Here is a 20,106-nt window from a genome sequence, read left to right on the forward strand (position 1 = left end):
GCGCCCAATTAAAAAAAAAAAAAAAAAAAGACATTGTTCATGACTATCCTTATGGGGAATCTGCCTCCCACACTGACATTTTTTCCCCTTTTGGTATGACTAACTTTAGGTAGTGATATAAAATAAGACCAAGAAAGTAAAATAAAAAATAAAAATAACCCCAACAGGGCAATCATCTGGTGTTGCTAAATATTCAGTTGTTGTTTGTCTTTTGGCTTGTCGCCACAGCAGAACTCCAGTCTGCTAATGATTGGCAGTAGATTTTTTTACGAAACGCCGATGTGCCAGCTCGATGCCCAACTTTCAATGAAGGCATGCCCATATATGCACGCATGTCTTTCGAACGCTACCCAACCGCGGGGAGGACATACAGACTCCACACAGAAGGCACTCCCAAGCCAAGCATCGAACAGGAGAACCACTTGCTGTGAGGTAACAACGCTACCACCATACCACCACGGCCGACTACAGTGTTGCTAAATATTCAGTACAGCAACAAAAAGTGTTCAAATCACCTGGCAAAAACAGCATTTGAACTGGTGGCAAAAGAAGTTCTAGGTAGTAGCACCTGTACTTTCCTTTAGTGTCCTACGTTCTGTGCAGGGAGCATAAATGTCATGTATGGCACAAACAAGAGGTCTTTTATGCTTATTTATACTGGCCGAGCAACAGGCTGCCCATGGTGGGACTTGCCTTCTGTAACGAATACTGCAACAGTGATATGGAAAGACATGTTTATCCATCAATCCTTCCAACACAGGAAATAATGTCACATTATATATGTGCAGTGATCACAATGAAGGAGTGTGGGGACTGCAGAGATGGACTCAACCTCCTCCACAGTCATGGGCTACATCAAGTCTGAGAACAACAGGCTGTGTTTTCTACTGCTGCAGATGAGAGAGAGAGAGAGAGAGAGAGAGAGAGAGAGAGAGAGAGAGAGAGAGAGAGAGAGAGAGAGAGAGAGAGAGAGAGAGAGAGAGAGAGAGAGACAGAGACAGAGAGAGAGAGAGAGAGAGAGAGAGACACACAGAGAGAGAGAGAGAGAGAGAGAGAGAGAGAGAGAGAGAGAGAGAGAGAGAGAGAGAGAGAGAGAATTAGTAGAAAAATACAAGGTAGTGCTATTTCTCAGCTAGCCACCTGCCTTAAACTAAAATGTGAAGAATGAAAAGGTATCCAGTTAGATGGGGATATATCCTGACCCTTCCAGCAAGTTACTTTAACCAACTTAACTCTGCAATCTTATAAAGTGGTAGCTCTATAAGAAACAAAACACTTTTAGCTTACTGAACTAGGCAGCTAGTTACACAATCCCCTAAGCCTCTGTCCCACCAGTGCAGCTACAAGAAACAACTGGGTATGCAACTCCTCTATTAATACTCCTAAACAATAAACTATTAAGTAATCCTAAACAACAGACAACACAATGTCACAAGTTCAAAACTGTTGTAGAACAGAAACTGCTGCAAACATCAGTAATGTTTGAATACAATGTCACCTACCGTCTTATCACAAAGAACAGCTGTTGGCATAGGCTATGTGACCCCTCATCCTACCCATATTAACACACGTACAGCTGTTTAATGTTTTAGCTGCTACACAAATTGTAATCAATTAAACTAAAAAAGTAATACCACCAGCATTGTGAAAGAAAATGTGTCAATATATTCCAGGAATGTAACATTTCTGCATTGTCATTTATTATCAGTCACCTAATGTTCAAGAGGATCCAGTAACCACTGTATTCAATTACACCCTTTGGCCACCTGCAGATCACAGAAATATTCATTTCAACTGTAAAACACAGATCAATATTCTATATATAGCAGACAAGAAAGATCTACCAGCAGCAAGTTAAGAGTCCATTTTCAGAGCTCATACATACCAGTCAAGAGAAGCACAGCACTCTGACAAAGGGTAAGGAGGCATATGTCTAGTCAACTGAAAAGACATTTTGCAACTCAGTCTGCCATTTTTTATTAAATGCAACAATGTATTATGTTTTAGTAGTTCACAGTCCACTATGACCAGCGTTTTCAAAGAATTTGAACATTTAACTTTTTTGTAACAGAGTCACACCCACAAAAAAATGCTGCCAAGCAGACTATGGAAACAATTTGCCTTGTTTCACACTAGCCTATCAGGAAAGCACACTATACCAAGTTTTGTGGCTGCAAAAAACAAACATTCACATAAACGGTTTAAACTTGTCACGAGAATAGCCAGACAAAAGGGGAAGCATTTTGCTATATAACACAACGCATCAACCTATGCGATATCACATTAAGCATCTGCTTGCATAATCAGATACCATAATGCAAAATGGAATTCATTTTACTATCAGTACTTGAAAATGTAAGTATGTGAATACACAGAAATAAACATTAAATACAATTTCATACTTGTAATCTATTTTTTAAGTGCAGAGATGCATCTGATATATTGATTAGCAGATAAAACTGCTTGAAAGTCATTTTCCTCATGAAAAGCTCTCCTCTGACGTTTTACAGGTGCATCCACCCAAGGACTGGGATTACTGATAGTCATCCCAAAGCAAATAAGTGCCTGCAATTTTGCTGATCAATACAAAAGGCTGTTATGAACAAGGCTATTTTAATATTTGTCCACATTCTTAAAGTAATTTGGGCACATTCTAATATGTATCTGCTTGTTAAAGTGATTTGGACATAACCAGTATCAGCAGTCAAAATAATGTACCCCTTCTTGTGGCAACTGTGTGTCATGAGGGATATGCAGTGAGAAAAAAAAAAAAAAATGTAATTTAAGTGACGTTGTAGCTCAACCACTGCCCCCCCCCCCCAAGAACTTCCTGCACACAACGTCAAAAGGGGATCTAGTCATGTCACTGCCCAAAGCTTTTGAAAGCAGTAATGAAACCTGATCATCATTTTGTGTTGGCTTGTGCAAAAACAAACACTGGATAAGATGATGAGTGTCTTCTTGATACGTAACTGAATAAAATATCTTTGTGAGCTACTGCTGCCTAAATTAAGGCTTTGGCAAAGACTTAAGTCAGTGCATGAAATGGTTCTAAACACGTATTTAATGTTCTGCATTAATACAGCCAAAAACAGTCTGTCAATGAATGTGTGACAGCACTAAAAGTGCAATGCTTACTGATATGGCATTGCCAAAGCCAGCACTTCAGTCTTCAATACTGTCCTGATCCTGTTAATGCACTTTGTCACATCACACATTCTGAGCAGCTGAATGTCCACTGATGGAGCCACAGACTTACTTCACAAGTAGCGAGTGATTCAGTAAATCAGTATTATAATGTAATGCATTACTGCTTTACTTTGCATTTCTCTCAGCAATACAATAGCCCAAAAGATGAATACTTTTAATGTGACACTTATAAAGACTATTTTGTGATCTTGAAAAAAAAATGCATTTTAACTAAAACTACTTCTGCTCTTCGATCAATTTGCCACAATCTGCCCAGTTCTGGAAACAGATATACAACTGCCATAAGACTAGCCATCCTGTATTTTAAACCTGATACTATATCTGAACCAGACAGGAGTTTAACAAAGCTACAAGTCATTGTGCTACTTGGTCGAGAGGTTGCAGATTTGCAGATGTGCAAAAGTGCACAAGCATTTCTGAGGAGAGTTATAGTGGAGCTTGCAAGGCTGAAAATGGGGTGATATCTGCAGATTGTTCCCCTTCCCCCATCACCTGCACCAGAGAGTGAATGGGCCAGACGGCTCTTTCCCCAGTGAAGGAACAAATGGTTCAGTTGGGTGCAGGAAGTGAAGCTAATGCGCTAATTTTGCAGACCACAAAGTCTGCCAGTAATGAAAAGGCACAGGCATGACACTTATTAAAATCTCACCCAAGGGGAAATAGTACAAAATAAGCAGGAGTTTATAAAGCATGCATTGTGTACAGTAATACATATACTCTGAGCAGCAGTCAAATTAATAAGTTTAACTGCTGCGACATTGCTTAATTTACTCACAATCCTACCTAAAGTCACTTATCATAAATGAGACCTAACATGAATAAATTCAGGGACGGTTTAAAACCGGTGAGTGGGGGGGGGCACTTTCAACCACCCAGGTAAGTGGTTCCAAAGGTACGTCACTTAATAAACAAAAGGAAATTTTAGTAGACGTAACAAGATGGTTTAGAACTTCTAACAGCCCCAGAGTGGTAGAGCTCAGATCTTGAGTGGGCTTATAAACAAGCCAGATGTTTCCTGCAAGTACATATAATTAACTGTTTCACCTCAAAGTCAGTCTAGTATTCAGGAAAGCTTTTCTTTTTTGCCACTAAAATTTCACCTTCATTCACCTGCAGTCTTCTAATGCCCAAGCAGTATTGCAGTTCTTCATACAAGCCAGATAATCTCAAAATTGTGAAAGAAAACTGCTTATTTCAACTTTAGACCATTTCCTATGGTATGATCATTTTCTTTCACACTGGGACCTTGACATGTGGTCACATTAGTCTGCTGACATCCATCTATATGTGCAGACATTTTATATCATATATGTGTGTGTGTATATATATATATATATATATATATATATATATATATATATATATATATATATATATATATATATACATATATACATATATACATATATATATATATACACACACACACACACACACACACACACACACACACACACACGGCTAGTAGCAACGGCAATGGAGACTGCAATGCTTTTATCGGCAGCAATAGACTGCAATGCTTCTGTTATTTTTGGTAACTTTATTAAAACACGACTGAATGAGTGAAATGCGGCCTTTATTAAGCTAATTTGTTTTTATTGCAAGCTGTCCTATCCTTATGTCAAAATGGAAACAAGCTGCAAAATGATACCTGTAGGGTAAAATAAACTTAAAACAAAAATAAATGATGGGTATTATTCCTCAATTGCTTTTCACTACAGAGTATTACAAGGTGTTGGAAAATTAATGTTCATTGTATTCCACTGTGCCTTCCTGAAAACATATACAATTAACTGGTTCCATTAAAAGCAGTCTTTTTCTCAGCAGACTTCTATTAATGAGAAAAACTTACTACTTTATGTAAAACATCATCTCCAGCTAATGGCAACCTTTTGAAATAGTGCTGCTGCTGTATTGCTTACTCATTAAATCAGGTCAGCTCACAATATTTGAGAAAACAGGAAACAGCAAGACAATGTTTTCAAGAATAAACAAGAATGTTCCTGGCACTGTAAACTAAAAGTATACACTGTACAATGCACTTTCCATGTGAACTAGGATATTTACTGCCCAGCTTTACTAAGCATAGTTAATAAAATGTATAAACAGGACTGTGAAAAACTGGGTCACTACATGAAAAAAGACTGCTGCTACCCATAAACACTAACAAAACATTCTGAATGCAGTACAGGACTAAGGCCTTCATCTAAAATTGCCAACTGTCTTATACTTAAAAGTATTAGATATTTAGCAAGTACAAATTTAAATTCTACAGGGAAAATACCTTCACAGAAACAACTACTTGTCAGTGATGACAGGACTTTGTGCTAGAAGTTTGGAATTGAACAGGAGGTAAGACCACATCTGCATGTCTCTAATGTTGCATTAGTTACTTCTGCTACGAAGTAATGCACAATAAAACAAGAGCTTGTAATGTTTTGTGCAAATCTGATACATTTCAAAGATAAACTCATTCAGAAACTTTTGTTCGTTTTGTTCAGTCTGTATTGTAATAAATCTTCAGACTGCAGTACTAATTAATAAACAGCAGCACCATTTCCCTGTGATAATGAACTGCAACACTGTAGAGCAAAAAATTACACAACAGAGGCAGTCCCTCTGTAAGAAGCTCAGCTCCTTCCAAAAAGAAGTCAACACAGAGGATTAATGCTGCTATCAACTGCCAAAGATCTGCTTCCAGTAGGCTAAAGTGTACTTCTCTCAGCCTCTATATGCCTGCTGTGTGACTCTGAGCAAATCACTTACCCATACAGTGCTCTGAGGCAATTGGGAAATTAGGCTAGTCTTAGTAATGGTCTCATTCATGGCAAGCCTAGTAACAAAATCTATGAACTACAGGCCTACACGTGCAACTTGTAAAAAACTCCATCCCTAACTGGGTCTAGAGCATTATATAATTAAAAATGAAGAAAAGAAAAACAACTATACATGAATACTTTCATTTCCACAATGTGGCGTCACACAGCTCCCACTTGAAAGGCATCTCATTAATGTATCACGTCGTACACACACACACACAATTTAGAAGTATGAAACACGACTGAATGAGTGAAATGTGGCCTTTATTAAGCTAATTTTTTTTTTATTGCAAGTTGTCCTATCCTTATGATTGATTAGTCCATTGTCTTGTAGCACATTCCTACATTACTTAAAATAACAGCATAATCACTCTCGACAGGATGGAAACAGCAAATTGCTTCTGCTTTTGTAAACCAAGACGTATGAAATAAACCTACAGAATGAAGCAAGGAATAACTCTTCCTTAAGTCTGATCATCCAATAGCATCAGTGTACATGGGCTTGTATTTCTCAACTGAACAAACCAAGTTATGACAGGATACACAATAATAAAACTGGCAAAATGCACGTGCATTTGTCGGTGTTTATGCTCGTTAAAAATGTCAAATTGTATTACTGAACAGCTGTATTATATATATTTCAAGAATAAAAATGATAAAAAAATAATAAAGTTGGCAACTTTATAACTACAGAGCTAAATCACTACAAACTTGCTGAAAATTAACCTCACCATACTACCATAAGGCAGCATAAAAAAATACACAGATTAGATTAGTAATTAATGTAATTTGGATACATTTTAGTTTCCCTTCCATCTCTTCTTACACCTACCCAATGCATGGTCCCCTGCTCACAGTTACACGATTACACGCCAGTCTACTCCATTAATTCAGTAGCTTCCTTTTCCTCCTCAGCCTCGCACATTCCCTGACAAACAAGCCATCAGTGCAGTCCTTTTCCCATTCCTTCTTATGACCTATAAACAGTTGTGTCCCTTTCTATCAATTGTTGTCAAGTTTTCTGAAATATCGTTCATTATCGATTATCATTCTCCAAATACATTGTGTAATAAAAAGCCCTCATTACTATCTAGTATTTGCATCAGCATTTTCCATTCCATCAACTCACTCTCATTCACTTCCGTTTTTTCTTAAATCATTTAGGACACGTTTACATGTACATTAGTAGAAAATAAACCACATTAACATCTTTACATTTACACATATCATACATGTGTTTTTCCGACATTTAATAATTAATTTTAATACATTTTATAGGTTTTCTTTATGATCCCAGTTACTTTCAGTAGGAATAATATATAATTAAATTGACCACATAAGGCCAATCTTCAACCTAATGGAATAGATTATTTCTACAACAAAAAAGGTACTGGCTAGGCTTAAGATGATCTGCAAGGGCAGACTGACAGTTATAGGTTCATAGGTAAGTACTAGACTTTCAGTCCAAATTACACAATTGCAGCCTTCCCTTAAAGCACATTCTTTCTCCTGAACACTATTCTGCATGTATTGTTCACACAAATGCCACTTATTTCTACGCAGTTTACTCCTTCCTTTTCTAAAGGCCCCTCCCACTTCCAATCCTTTTATCTCTGTTACAATACTCACTACTTCAAAACACAGTTGGCTTAGATTCTGATTTTCATTTTCTAGTAACTACTTTTTTGGGCAGCCAACAGAATTAAACTTAAGATCTCACTACCCTAGGCAATTCAGATCTAGTGTCCCAACTCAAAAAGAATCAATTCCTTAGTTACAGACATTGGCTTCCTCGATATTTCTGAGAAGAGTACTCTACAGGGAATTTTTTAAATCTGACAGGTCATTAAACTCCCTAAAGACATGTTCCCAGTTATCCCTTTCTTCCCCATCAGACCTCCAACATCTACTATCTAACTAAGGAAAAATTATTAGATGTCTGCTTGGGTTATAAAAATACCTATGCAAACATCCAACATCCTCTAGACTTTGTTGCGCAATTGGGAACCATACACATGTCCTCCAAGAGTTTCTTTGTAAATTGTTGTTCCAGTCTCTTCCTAATCTTGTCTAACCTCCTCTGATTCATGCTTATACTTATCATGCAATATTTTATATACCCTACCAATTATTATTTTTAAACAGCAGCGCATGTTCTAGATGCATCTAAAAACTCTACCAGAGCAAGTCTTTCAGTTAGGACTCCCATACCCCTTTTTCTTTGCCTATACTCTGATATCAATCCCTTGTAGGGAAGGCAGTCTCTAACATGCAGTCCTCTTACTACCTTTCCCAATTTGTTCCCAATACCTTGGATCCTAAGCCAGTTTTTCCAGTACATTCCAGCCCCCTCTTGCCTATTTTCTATACCCCTACTTGCAATCTTCCTTATTGGCAACATTTTTCTCCAATCCTGTGTTGGTTTGTCTAATACAATACTTTCTACAACTTTATGAATATGATATTGTTTCACTCTTTTTTAATTTCTCCAAGTCTTTTCGGTTTCTAATACCATGATGGGAATGGATCCCATTCCTAAGTTAAAGTATGAATGAAATTAGTATTGCTTCAATCTTTGGTGTTAGCCAGTGCTCTTCGCAGCACCAACAATGTGCCCAGTAATGACTCCTTCTGCAATTTGTACAGAGTTACATGTATTGGTTACATATTTAAGTATGATTGTAAATTTTTTTTTATAAGGCCTACTACTACTGTAACTGTCTGGGTATCCTACTTCTCGCTGCCCTCATTTCTGCCTGCAAATCCTGGTATTTTAAGAGTTTGTGTCTCTCTGTACGTAAGACACTGTAGTCACTGGGTGCAGCAATTTCAATGATCAATGCTACTTCTGTCTTCTTTTCATGGACTAATATACCTGGTTTTCTCGCATCTATTTTTTGAACTGTTGGTAATGGGTGATCCCATATGATGTAAACATCATTTTCTAGAATGCTTTGTGGCTCATGTTTCCAGTGTTTTTCAGCCACTTCATATGATATTTTGTATGGATGTTACTATTTTCTTTAAGCTCTGCATCCAAATTCCCATTCTCCTTATTTCTTCAACTCTCCCCCCCCCCCCCCGGCTCCATTAGCATCCCTTTCCACTTTGAATTATAACAGTCTGCTTGTATTATGTACATCAGATTTAAATGCATAGCTCTAAAATACCACATCCCCCATTCACTTCTCTTGCCCCCCCCCCCCAACTCCCATATACCACAAAAATGGTCTTACTCCCTCAACATCTCCATTCTCTCCAGAATCCGTTTCTCATAAGACACAGGCCAGTTCTAGTACTGCAGGCTCCCCAGCTGACATATAAAGACAGTACCACTGTTACAGAGGGTGTTAATCAGCTGTGCATGGGGTAAAAAGCTGCAGTGATACTTATAAAATGTATACAGCTGAAAATCAATGATATAAAACACACAAAAATGCAATAGTCAAGTATCTAAAAGGATCATTTGTAACTGCCCTACAGCATTTGACTGCCTGCAAACAAGAGCTATATGCAAACCAAAAGGACACACTATTCTTGTGCAATACAGCCTGATGGTTTGTGACGGACAGCAGTTTTAGTCTCACCACTGTCTCAAGCATACCAGAGATGGCAGTCCAACTGCTTAGTAGTTTCAAGTGTCAAGAAAAAAAACACTATGCTGTCAGAGATACAGTGGACCCAAGATTATAAAGTTCAGCTGTCAAAATGAATGCGCATGCATTCACTCTCTATTATTTCCCTGAGCTCAATATTCTTTGTACATTACAGGTTCATAGCTTTGAATGCCAAACTCACAAAATTCTGGCAGCCCAACTCTATACTGGCATTTCCTATTTCCCATAAATGTATATGCATACGTTTTATCAAAAGTACTTTAAATACTGGTGTGTGCGTTATCATCAGACCCCACCTTTTCTTCATTTTCTACACAGTGTCGGGATATCATATTAACTGTCACCACCTCTCTCAATTCAATGCCGCACTAATGCCTTCTTCAACACTCATGCCTGACTATCGCAGATCTTCTTTCACACAATCCATCCGCCTCTTTGCTGGACATCCTCGTCTCCTCTTAACTTATTCTGTATGTCCTAAATCTTCATCACCAGGTTGTCTTCTGCTTTTCGGCATGTGTCTGAACCACTTTAATCTGTTCTCTCTGACTGTTTCTGCAACTGAAGTGACCCATTGTGCATCCTATCCCCCCTCTCAGGCACTTAATTTCCATCACCTCTAGCTTCCTCATCTGCTCTGCCTTTACCGCTCAGGTTTCTGTACCATACAGTAGCACTGGTCGCAGCACTGTCTTGTACACCTTATTTTTCAGCTTCTTTGGCATTCTTCTGTTATAGTCTACACCGGAGACTCTATGCCATTTGACTACAGCCCCTATGATTCTAGGTTTGACCTCTTCATTCAGACTTCTCCTCAACCACCCCTCCCAGATACTTGAAGCTGTTAATTTGTTCCACTATTTTCCCTTCTATCTCAATTCTCAGCTTCTTATGATTTCCCCAATTTGTTGCCTTACTACTGTCTTATCTATGATTAGTTTCATCCTGTGCCTTCAGTTTTGCAATCCATTTCCCTATCCTTTGATGATGTTCTTTCTCAGAGTCTGCCTGTAATGCCACATTGTCTGCATACAGCAGCTTTGTTGATCTGCCCCCTCCGACCTGTTTGCTAATGTAGCCCATCACCAGTATGAACAGCAGTGGGCTGAGATGAACCCTGGTGCACATGCACTCCCACTGGGAACCCCTCTGTGAGACTGAACACCGTTCATACTGGAGACATTGGCTCCTTGTACACTGCCTGCACTAATTCTAGTCAAAAAGGTTTCTGGGACTTTGAACTACCACAGTACTGCCCAAATCAGCCTTCTTGGAACCTTGTCATATGCTTTTTCCAAGTCTAAAAATGCCCAGTTGGACTCTTTCCTCATGTCTAGCTTCTTACTGTCTCACTGCAAACGTCGGGTCAGTTGTGCTGCATCCTGATCCGAACTACTCTTCTCCCATCTGACATTCTAATACTCTGTGTATCCATTTATCAATCACGCTCTCCAGAACTTTCATGCAATGTGACAAGAGTCTGATGCCTCTGTACTGTCCACAGTTGTGGATGTTTCCTTGGTTCCTGTACACTGAGTATGCTTATTCTCCAATCACCTGGGATATGCCTTTCTCTCCACACTGCTACGAGTACCCTCAGGAGCCATTTCTCCTCATCTCACACAGCATCTTTATCATATATGCTGTGACCTCATCCGAGCTTGTTGATTTCCCTGACTTCATTCTCCTTAGAGTGTGTGTGTGTGTGTGGGGGGGGGGGGTGTCTACATAAAGAGACATATCAAATGCCTTATCCTGCCACCACAGGCAAGGTGTCCAATCAGTCACCTGGAGCAAACCCAGACCACCAGCACAGCAGGTTGGTAAGGGAGAGAAAAGGTTGGGAAGCTGATAACATTCTTTTTCCCCTACTCTTGGAGGGTTTTGAGGATCTCTGTTACACTGCTAACCACCTGGGGGCTTGTGATAGATGAAGATACAGGAACTATGAATGTGCTGATGCATTAGATGGAAATGAGCACAGTGAAGTGGCTGCCCCTCTGTGGTGCCAGGACAGTATTTAAGAAGGAAAAAGGTCCTTGTCAGAGTGACAGGTACCAGACAAACCACACTACAGGTAGGGCTAAGCCTATGTAACATGTGGTACAATGTTTTAAGAGTCACTTAGTAAGGGGTGGAAGGCACAAAGGATAAGTGGCCTGCCAAACAGAATGATGAAATATACACATCTTATTCCCTTACCTCTCAACAAAACAATGTTGAGGTACGGCTGATTCACTACTTCTAAATATTTAAGCAACAAAATACAGTGTGTATTACTGAACAGTCCATGTTATTTTATTTATTTTTTATGTATTTACTTTTCTTTGTTAATTGAGGTGGAGCACTAATCTCCAATGGTCCTTTTTCAGACAGAGCCCAGAAACACTGTCTAGTTAACTGCCTTGCTCAGAGTCACACAGTGCAGCAAATGGAGTCCATGATTTTCTTTCACTTATATTAACAAGTGACAAAGAATGAATAATGGGACAGTATGCCACTTAAAAAGTATGGCAAAAGTCCTCAAACTGCTAGGTGTCAAAATGCAATGAGGTAACAAGTTTCCTCTTCTAATCCAAAACTCCTGGCACAGGGCTAAAAAAAAAAGTCATAAAACACTGCAAATGCCACATAATGGCACATTATAATGGGTGGTCAAACAAGTCTGCCTCTCTTTTTCTGCAGTTTCTAACAGCACAGGTTATTTGCTTAGGGTTACCACCTGTCCCACTTTGTGAGACAGCTCATCTTTGGACAGTTGTGCCCTGCAAAATAATTGTAAAAATGGCAATGTCCTGAGATTTTAGGACAAAATTATTTCCTATATTTCATGTAATAGTTACATAAAACAGTTATTCTGCATCTGAAACACCTAAATATTATAAGAAACAGAATATGCAACAAGAAAGTGCTACAAGAATAATCTTTCATTTAAGCAAAAAAGTGAAGTTCTGTCCTTTGTGCTGGCCATGGGTATGTTTCGGCCTGCAAAATCTGACGTTTGCACCAAAAATGTCCCACTTTGGCCATTTTAAAAGGTGGCAACCCTATATTTGCAAGAACCTTGCTTCAGGTTAGATGTTCAGAAAGCATACTAAATTACTATAAAAGAGGAAAACAGGATACATAGCAAAAACAGAAAGGTAAAGCTTTCCGGCTTTGTTATCACAAACTGACTGCACAAGTGCAGTGAAGGAAACACGACCAAAAATGCTAAAAGGAGAGTGAAATACTCACAGTGACTTAATGCTACTTAGACAGGGGGAATTACAGAGATATACAATGTAAGTGATTAGGTACAAGTGTATTTACTTTTGTAGAGGACTTGGTGATAGTATTTTGACCAACTCAAAAGGAACAAGTACTCAGCTTTCATATAACTCAAAAGGAACAAGTACTCAGCTTTCATATGAATGAAACAAAAAGACAAGTTAGATAGCTCTGTAGACATTTACTTTATTTGCTATGTTTACTTCATGTTTGTGTTTATGGCCATAAAATAGGGGGCAGTTCTGGGGGGGGGGGGGGGTTAATAAGCTCTGTGTAAAAAAAAGTATGATGTTTCTGGCTACCTTGCTGCTTGTAATTAGCAACTAATATTAGCAGACAGGATGAAATTGCTAAGCAAGCCTTGTCAAATGGTTTTATAGTAAGTGACCTTCAGCAAATCACTCCTTTCCTCTATGTATAAAACATAATGGGTAGAGAAAAAAGGCTTGCATACTCTCGTGTGAATGTCATGTACGACAAATATCAACATTAGAAACAACCACTCAATAAGGAGGACAAACTGCTGTGTATACGACCTCTTTGCCACCACGTTAAAAAGCAGACTCAGATGTGAGCTAAGCCCACTCTCTGCCGAAAACATCACCAGTTTTTTGCTCTTTAAAAAAAAAAAACGCTACGATCACTTGGCTCAAACCACTGACTATAATGAATACAAAACAACAAAGATAGCCATCTGGAAGAATGATAAACAGGACATGTAAATCATGTACAATAAAGCAAACAGAAAATGTTATTTTATGCTATAAATAAACGTAATCAATTTTATACAGCAAATATAAAAAATACTCATCACTGCAAACAGTCTTTTTTTTAATTAAAATGCATCATTACCTTCGGGGTCCTGATGTACTCCATCCCTGCCACGGCAGCAAATAAGCGCTATTTAATATTAAAATCTGCAGTTATTTTATATTGCTTATGCTAAGCATCCCGTAGTCTTTCTCTGGGGGTCAACAAAACAAAACTCCACCCCCATCTGCAGCAGCCATGATTCATCCAATCCTACTAATGGGGATTCACCCATCAGCCTCTAGGATAAGCAGTCACTGCCGCGCCCTCTAGTGTTTCCCACAAGATAACACTTTTGCTTTTCCGGTTCTTTTCGCGTTGCATTTTTTATATTTATGGTTTGCTGGGCTGTCGGGCTGCAGATATTCATCCTTATTAATTAAGTCATTCGTCTTTTGGGCAGTGGGGACAATAGTTTCCTCTGCAAAAAAAAAAAAAAAAAATGAGCCAAAGCACGTTTTGCTGGTCGTGAGTTGATGATAGTCATACTGGAGAAACTGTGCTGTAAATTGTGTTTTAACATTCACATTAACGCAAATGGTTCTTCCACAATATATATGTTAAACTTTAATGCTGGCCCATCCCCCTGTTTTACTGCACGTGCAAATAATGGTGCTCTTTCTATGAACATTAGAGGAATAGCGGTTTTAAAGGATACCGCCATATGTAAGATAACACAACTGAAACCTGACTATGTACACTTTATTTGCCATATTTCTTATTATCATTGCATTTTAATGCGTTTCTTATTGGTGGACATTCCCCCTTTATGTGCAGTAAGAGGTTATCCCCAGCCGTTAAGCTGGTTCTCAGTGGTAATTATCAACAACAAACCAACAAAATAAATAATAAATTGCTCTTTGGTTTGTGGGTTGTTTCTCTGTACTATGAGATGAATCGCATTGAGTTTAAACCCTAACTGTATTTATCAGCTTGGACAAGAACTCCATCAATAAAGGGGTAATGGGCTTGCTATTGCTCTGAGATGTATGGTCAGAGAGGCAGACTTAAAATCTGCTTCTCAGTATTCAGTGTCGGTTGCATCTTGACCCTTTTGTCTTGCTTTTTCCCCTTGTCATGGATTCACTGCTTGTGCACAGTCCATATTGTACCTAAAAGTCTATTTAATTTTTGTCTTAGTGACACGCTGAGTGTAGCCGGGTATACACTATATACACCCTGGTGTATTTTTTCTTAAAATAATCTATATATTTCATGCAATAAAAATGTGCTGGAATTTTAAAAGTTAGAAAAGCCATGACATATCTGCCATGTTTTAGTAATATTATTAAACAGCTATTTACAGAATTCTCACCTGACTGATTTATATTTTAGAATTAAAAAGAAAAACGTTGCAAAAGAGTGCTGTGTGGTATTTAAATAAATAAATGAAGAGGAATTGCAACTAGTTATTAACATGGTCTGCAGACATTATAAATTAACTAACTATATGTTGTGCCTAATCAACTACTGTAATGCACATAAAATAATAAATGCTAGGAGTGAGAGAGACTGAATTTTACTTCTGTACTGTCAGTTAACTGTAACAACTAAGGTGCACCCAGCCCCATGCACGCTTACTCATACATGTTCTTTGGACATGCACAGTATCACTACATGTTCTCCCAATATTATGTAATGTAGATAGTGAGATGACTGCATATGTTTAAATGTTAGCATGTGATTACAGCAGCAGTCTGTCTTCAAAAGTGCTTTTTTACTAATTACTTTCATCCTTCAAAAGCAGTATTTAAATTGTCTAATAATTTTAGAATGTTTTATTACACCAACCTCTGACTGTCTGTAGCATAATGTAAGAAGGCTGAGGAAAGATGTCATCAGTGACATTGTGTGAGCATGCTCTTACTTAAAAAGGCAGGTAAAAGTTAAAGAAGGTAGCTATAGTCAGACATTATTTAAGAAACATGTATTGTAGCTAGAATACTGTCAATAAGGAACAGCAGAGTAAAGGGGGGGGGTGCCAATCCTCTTATTATCTTTTACTTAACCTCCTCCCAAACTATCTGCCACTTACACAAACCAGGTAGTGCAGGGTTTGTTATTTACCTGGCCATTTTGGGCAGTACATTTTGTCAATACCACATTTCCAGGTTGGTCAGTTCACAGTGGCGTTCATCAACATAAGAAGACATTATGTTGTAGTAAAAGAGGTTCACAAGTTACCTCATACAAATTAAAGTTATTGAGCAGCCCTGAAGCAGATAGAAAAAAAGATTGCAATGCAGTATATATTAGTAATGATGTGCAATACCTTCCTTCCTTTAACTCTGTCCTGAGAGACAGCAAGACATGTAGTGCTGGCAAATTCCATGGTGCAGTTCTTCCAGACCTTTCAACTGTCCCTATTTTGGAGGAATGTACCTATTTTCAGGCCTGATTTAGGATGTCCCTATTTCTGGGGCATGTTCCTATTTTTAGACTTGATTTATCCCCACACGATTTTCTGAATCCCCCTCTTCACATGTGATTTCTGAAGCTATCTAGGACACAGAAAAGCACACTTCATGATCAACTTACTAGTGACAACAATAATTTAAAGAAAGAGGGCACAAATCTTACAAATCCCTTTTTCTGAAGCAAATGTAAATAACCTTGTGTGGTAGAATTTTGTGATACATACAGTTCATTAAAGTCAACAGATTTTACAATGTCTCTGAAAATATGCATATTTTCCATAATTTTGTCATTCTTCATTTTTAAACATGTTTCTGAGTAGTATCACACATTCCTAATGGTATGTTATTTTTATACAGTTTTTTTCATGTTACACAGAAAATGTTAATATTTTATTGCTGACGTAGTTGGACACAGCTTTCTGTATGGTTTACAGAGATTGTTACCAGACTTATTGCTGACATGGTCAGATTATTTGCCGTCTTGCAAAAACATTTTGAGAAAAACAACCTGGCCTTGGGCTTATTTTAGCCCACCTTAACTTTTCAATTCTTCAGTTGTACAGTTCTAATACATGTTACATTTTGTCTAGATTCAAGGTACATTTCTAGCTTTGGTAAAAGTAATGCTGACTATGGTTTATACTTTCAAGCATCTGTTGTTTTCTTTATCAAAGCTTCTAGCAGCTGCATAATTTCTCATGGTATAAGCAGAAATGAAATATCTCTTTGTTAAATTTCATGACATTAGCAGAAATGAAATGTCTCTTGTTAAGTTTCTAATAGCTGTGCAGATTCATACAGTGTGAACAAAATAAATGTATTAACCCTTTTGAACCTTGAATGCACTAAGCATGCATATTACTCACAGCCGGCCTTAGGCATAGGCCAACTAGGCGACCGCCTAGGGCGCCGCTGCAGCAGGGGCAATTTTCCAGTATTTATTTGGTGTAGGTAGACCAGGATGGGGGCACCAGATGGTGTGGTGGGGGTGCCGTGGAGCCCTTTTGCCTAGGGCGCCAGTTGACCTAAAGCCGCTCCTGATATTACTATTATATATTTTTCTAACAACCACCATTCTAAGAACAAAGATAAGAGTGGGGATAGATATTGTAAAATTTTGACCATAATTCGGTACCATTTAAGATCAATATTAGTTATCAGTGCTGCACTGACTCTTGCTTTTAGATATTTTCAACATTTGTGTTGTTGGTAAAATAATTCTGTATTGTTTACAAGCTCAGTCTTTGAAGGAATGTCAATAGGCCTGTGGTCCTACTTGACTTGCATTAATGGTCGAGGTTAGGCCCAGCAGGCAGACTTACTTCTGAAATACAGTGATCCTGTGGGGTCTCAGCAGCTACAGCATCTAGTTCTTTAAACTCTGGTGAAATGAATGATTATCTCTTCATCATCAGATCTGGTGTTGGTCATTGCTCTCTTACAGGTATGGGAACGGTTGTCCATCCCTCTTGGATATGGTTATGGCTATACACCCTCCTTTTGGAAAAAACTATGATCATCCATTCTTCTTCTTTTGGTATGGGATGGTCATCCATCTTTGGGTATACTCTCATTATCAATCCTTTTTTGAGTATGCTATATTTATCCACCCTCCTTTGGATATGGAATATGCTCATCCACTTGCCTTTGGATACAACTATGGTCTTCCAGTCTTTTTATTTTGGTATGGGGCAAGTAATCCATCTTTGGGTAAAACTCTCATTATCCATCTTCTTTTGCATATGACTAGGGACATCCACCCTCCTTTGGATATAGAATATGCTCATCCAGTTGTCTTTGGGTACAACTATGGTCATCCATTCTGCTTCTTTTAGTATGGCTCTTGTTATCCATTAGGCATGACTTTTACCAGTTGTATGGGTATTTTCAGGTAATTTAGCTCTACATTAAAACATAGTTAACTTCTGTGGAGGAATTAAACCTCTTGCTAGATCAGAAATTCAAATTTAGTCTGTGTGCCCTTCTTGTGCTCTATCTTACACATTAATTCCATACAACAGAGAACCTTTTCTTGAGACAATATGGCATGGTTTCCATTTGTCATTCCTGTAATTGTACTAAACATACTGTCCTTTTGAAAAACATCCATCTATTCTATTCACTCAGTCATATGTTCAGACTGCTTATTCTGCATTTTATTTGAATTCAGGTTTTAGTACACCCAGTTTTGACCTCAAGTTCAGATTTGTGAATAACATTACTAGTGATGAGTTAGTGTTTTTTATGCTGCATTTTAATAGTTAAGAAAAGTTTGTCAGTTCTAATTTGCAATGGTTTGTTGTCAGGACTTTTAGCTTTTATTGCTTTCTTGAATAGTTGGATAAACTCAACTTTTATTATAGAGCTTTATCATAAAACTATTTACAAAACAGATGGAATTCAAACAAGCAAAAACAGGAAAAACTGCCAACGTATGTACCAAATGCCAATATATAGGTGAAATATTGTCAATTAAAATAATATTTTAAGCAATTATACACAGATAATAGTAACAAACAAAACATACAAATCCTCCTACTAATCTATTTATAGTGGTTGATGAATGCATATGTGAGATGCTTTATACTATTACATTTTCCAATGATAGTAAAGCTTTCCAATCATATGGAGCTGTTGTAAAGTAAATTATACCACTCTGTTATGGCAGGTTATTCCTTGTGAAGATCATTTGAATCCCTGTGACAATATTCTTCAAAGTAGCTGATTCAATGTAGAGTACCTCTTGTATGCATGTCCACAGCACTGAAGATTACTGAGTTCTTAAATGGGCCAGTAAAATAGGTGTGGCTGTATTGCTATGGCACTAAAGGCCATTTCCATGTGGAGTAAATGGATGGTGGTACATTGTGGGCAATGTGGCATCCAGTACAACTTGTGCTAACTACAGTTCGACTTCTAATAAATATTAAGTTTGCTTATCAATTTCAGATCACAGCACAAAGATATAATCTATTCATTGTATTTTTGCATCAGTAAGTATGTGTCCTTCTTGAGAAGTGGCCAACATTCTGCCACAAAAGTTAGGAAAAATTACCATTATAGATCCATGAGGTAGAGTGCCTTGGTGTGTAGATAACTGTTCCTTCCTGGCTAGAAAGCAAAGCTACAGTGAATCCTTATAACACCTTTCTGCTGTACTTCCATTTGATAACCATAGCTCCATACGGTACCATGATGTTATCTGCAGCTGCCTGCTTAACTGAGATGACTTAAAATTATAATAGATAAGGTGTGAATGGGTGTGGTATAAAAATGCAGTGGTAGTAAGAATATTTATCTGGAATATATTGCCATGTGCATTTTAAGTAGTGCTTGTCACTTGTTATGCTTATCTTAATAGTTCCATTCATATTATTATAACTGATCACCTCAACATGCATAGTGTAAATGTAGGAGATGCAAAAATGTACTGTCATTGTTCATGTAAATTTCAGTATGCTGGAGATGTTGATAAGCTGTTTTCCAGTTATTATAGACATACTATTTCTGCAGGTATATTAATATTGCCAAAACCCAGTGATTTACAAATTATTGCATGGTAACAGCTGTACATTTACATGATGATTGAGAAAACTGTTAATAATACTTGCAGTGTAAGTTGACCATTTTGAGAGTTACTCAGTGTTACTTACACTGCTAATTACCATATATGCGTGATATTCGTATTTCTATAAACATCTTGAAAATTAAGCTTCTAGAAAAGAACTGCATGCTATCATATGAAAATTTCGCTCTAAATGAAGACAAGTGTTGCTGATACTATTTGTCAAGCTTGCATGGATTACAAGCTACAGAAAGTTGTTGTATCATATTATATCACGTATCAGTGTTAAGACTTTGTAAGAAATTACTATAACTGTTGTAAAGAAGAGTTTTGATGAACAGCATTGTTGTTTGCACTTTTTGAATGCTGTTTTTATTATTTTTATTTATTTATTTCCA

The 20,106-nt window shown here is 37.7% G+C and overlaps 1 protein-coding gene across 1 annotated transcript in view; it reads right to left on the reverse strand.

Annotated features, from left to right (window-relative positions):
• Positions 1-14,010, reverse strand: part of MTMR7 (myotubularin related protein 7) — a 901,754-nt gene extending 887,744 nt beyond the window's left edge. The window contains exon 1 of the mRNA XM_044062411.1: positions 13,769-14,010. Coding sequence (XP_043918346.1) covers positions 13,769-13,792 — 24 coding nt within the window. The 5' untranslated portion in view covers positions 13,793-14,010. The remainder of the gene's footprint in view (positions 1-13,768) is intronic.
• Between the last annotated feature and the right edge of the window lie 6,096 nt (positions 14,011-20,106).

This window comes from Protopterus annectens, chromosome 2.part1 (genome assembly GCF_019279795.1).
Source record: "Protopterus annectens isolate FY-2018-M chromosome 2.part1, PAN1.0, whole genome shotgun sequence".
In the NCBI taxonomy this organism is placed as follows: domain Eukaryota; kingdom Metazoa; phylum Chordata; order Ceratodontiformes; family Protopteridae; genus Protopterus; species Protopterus annectens.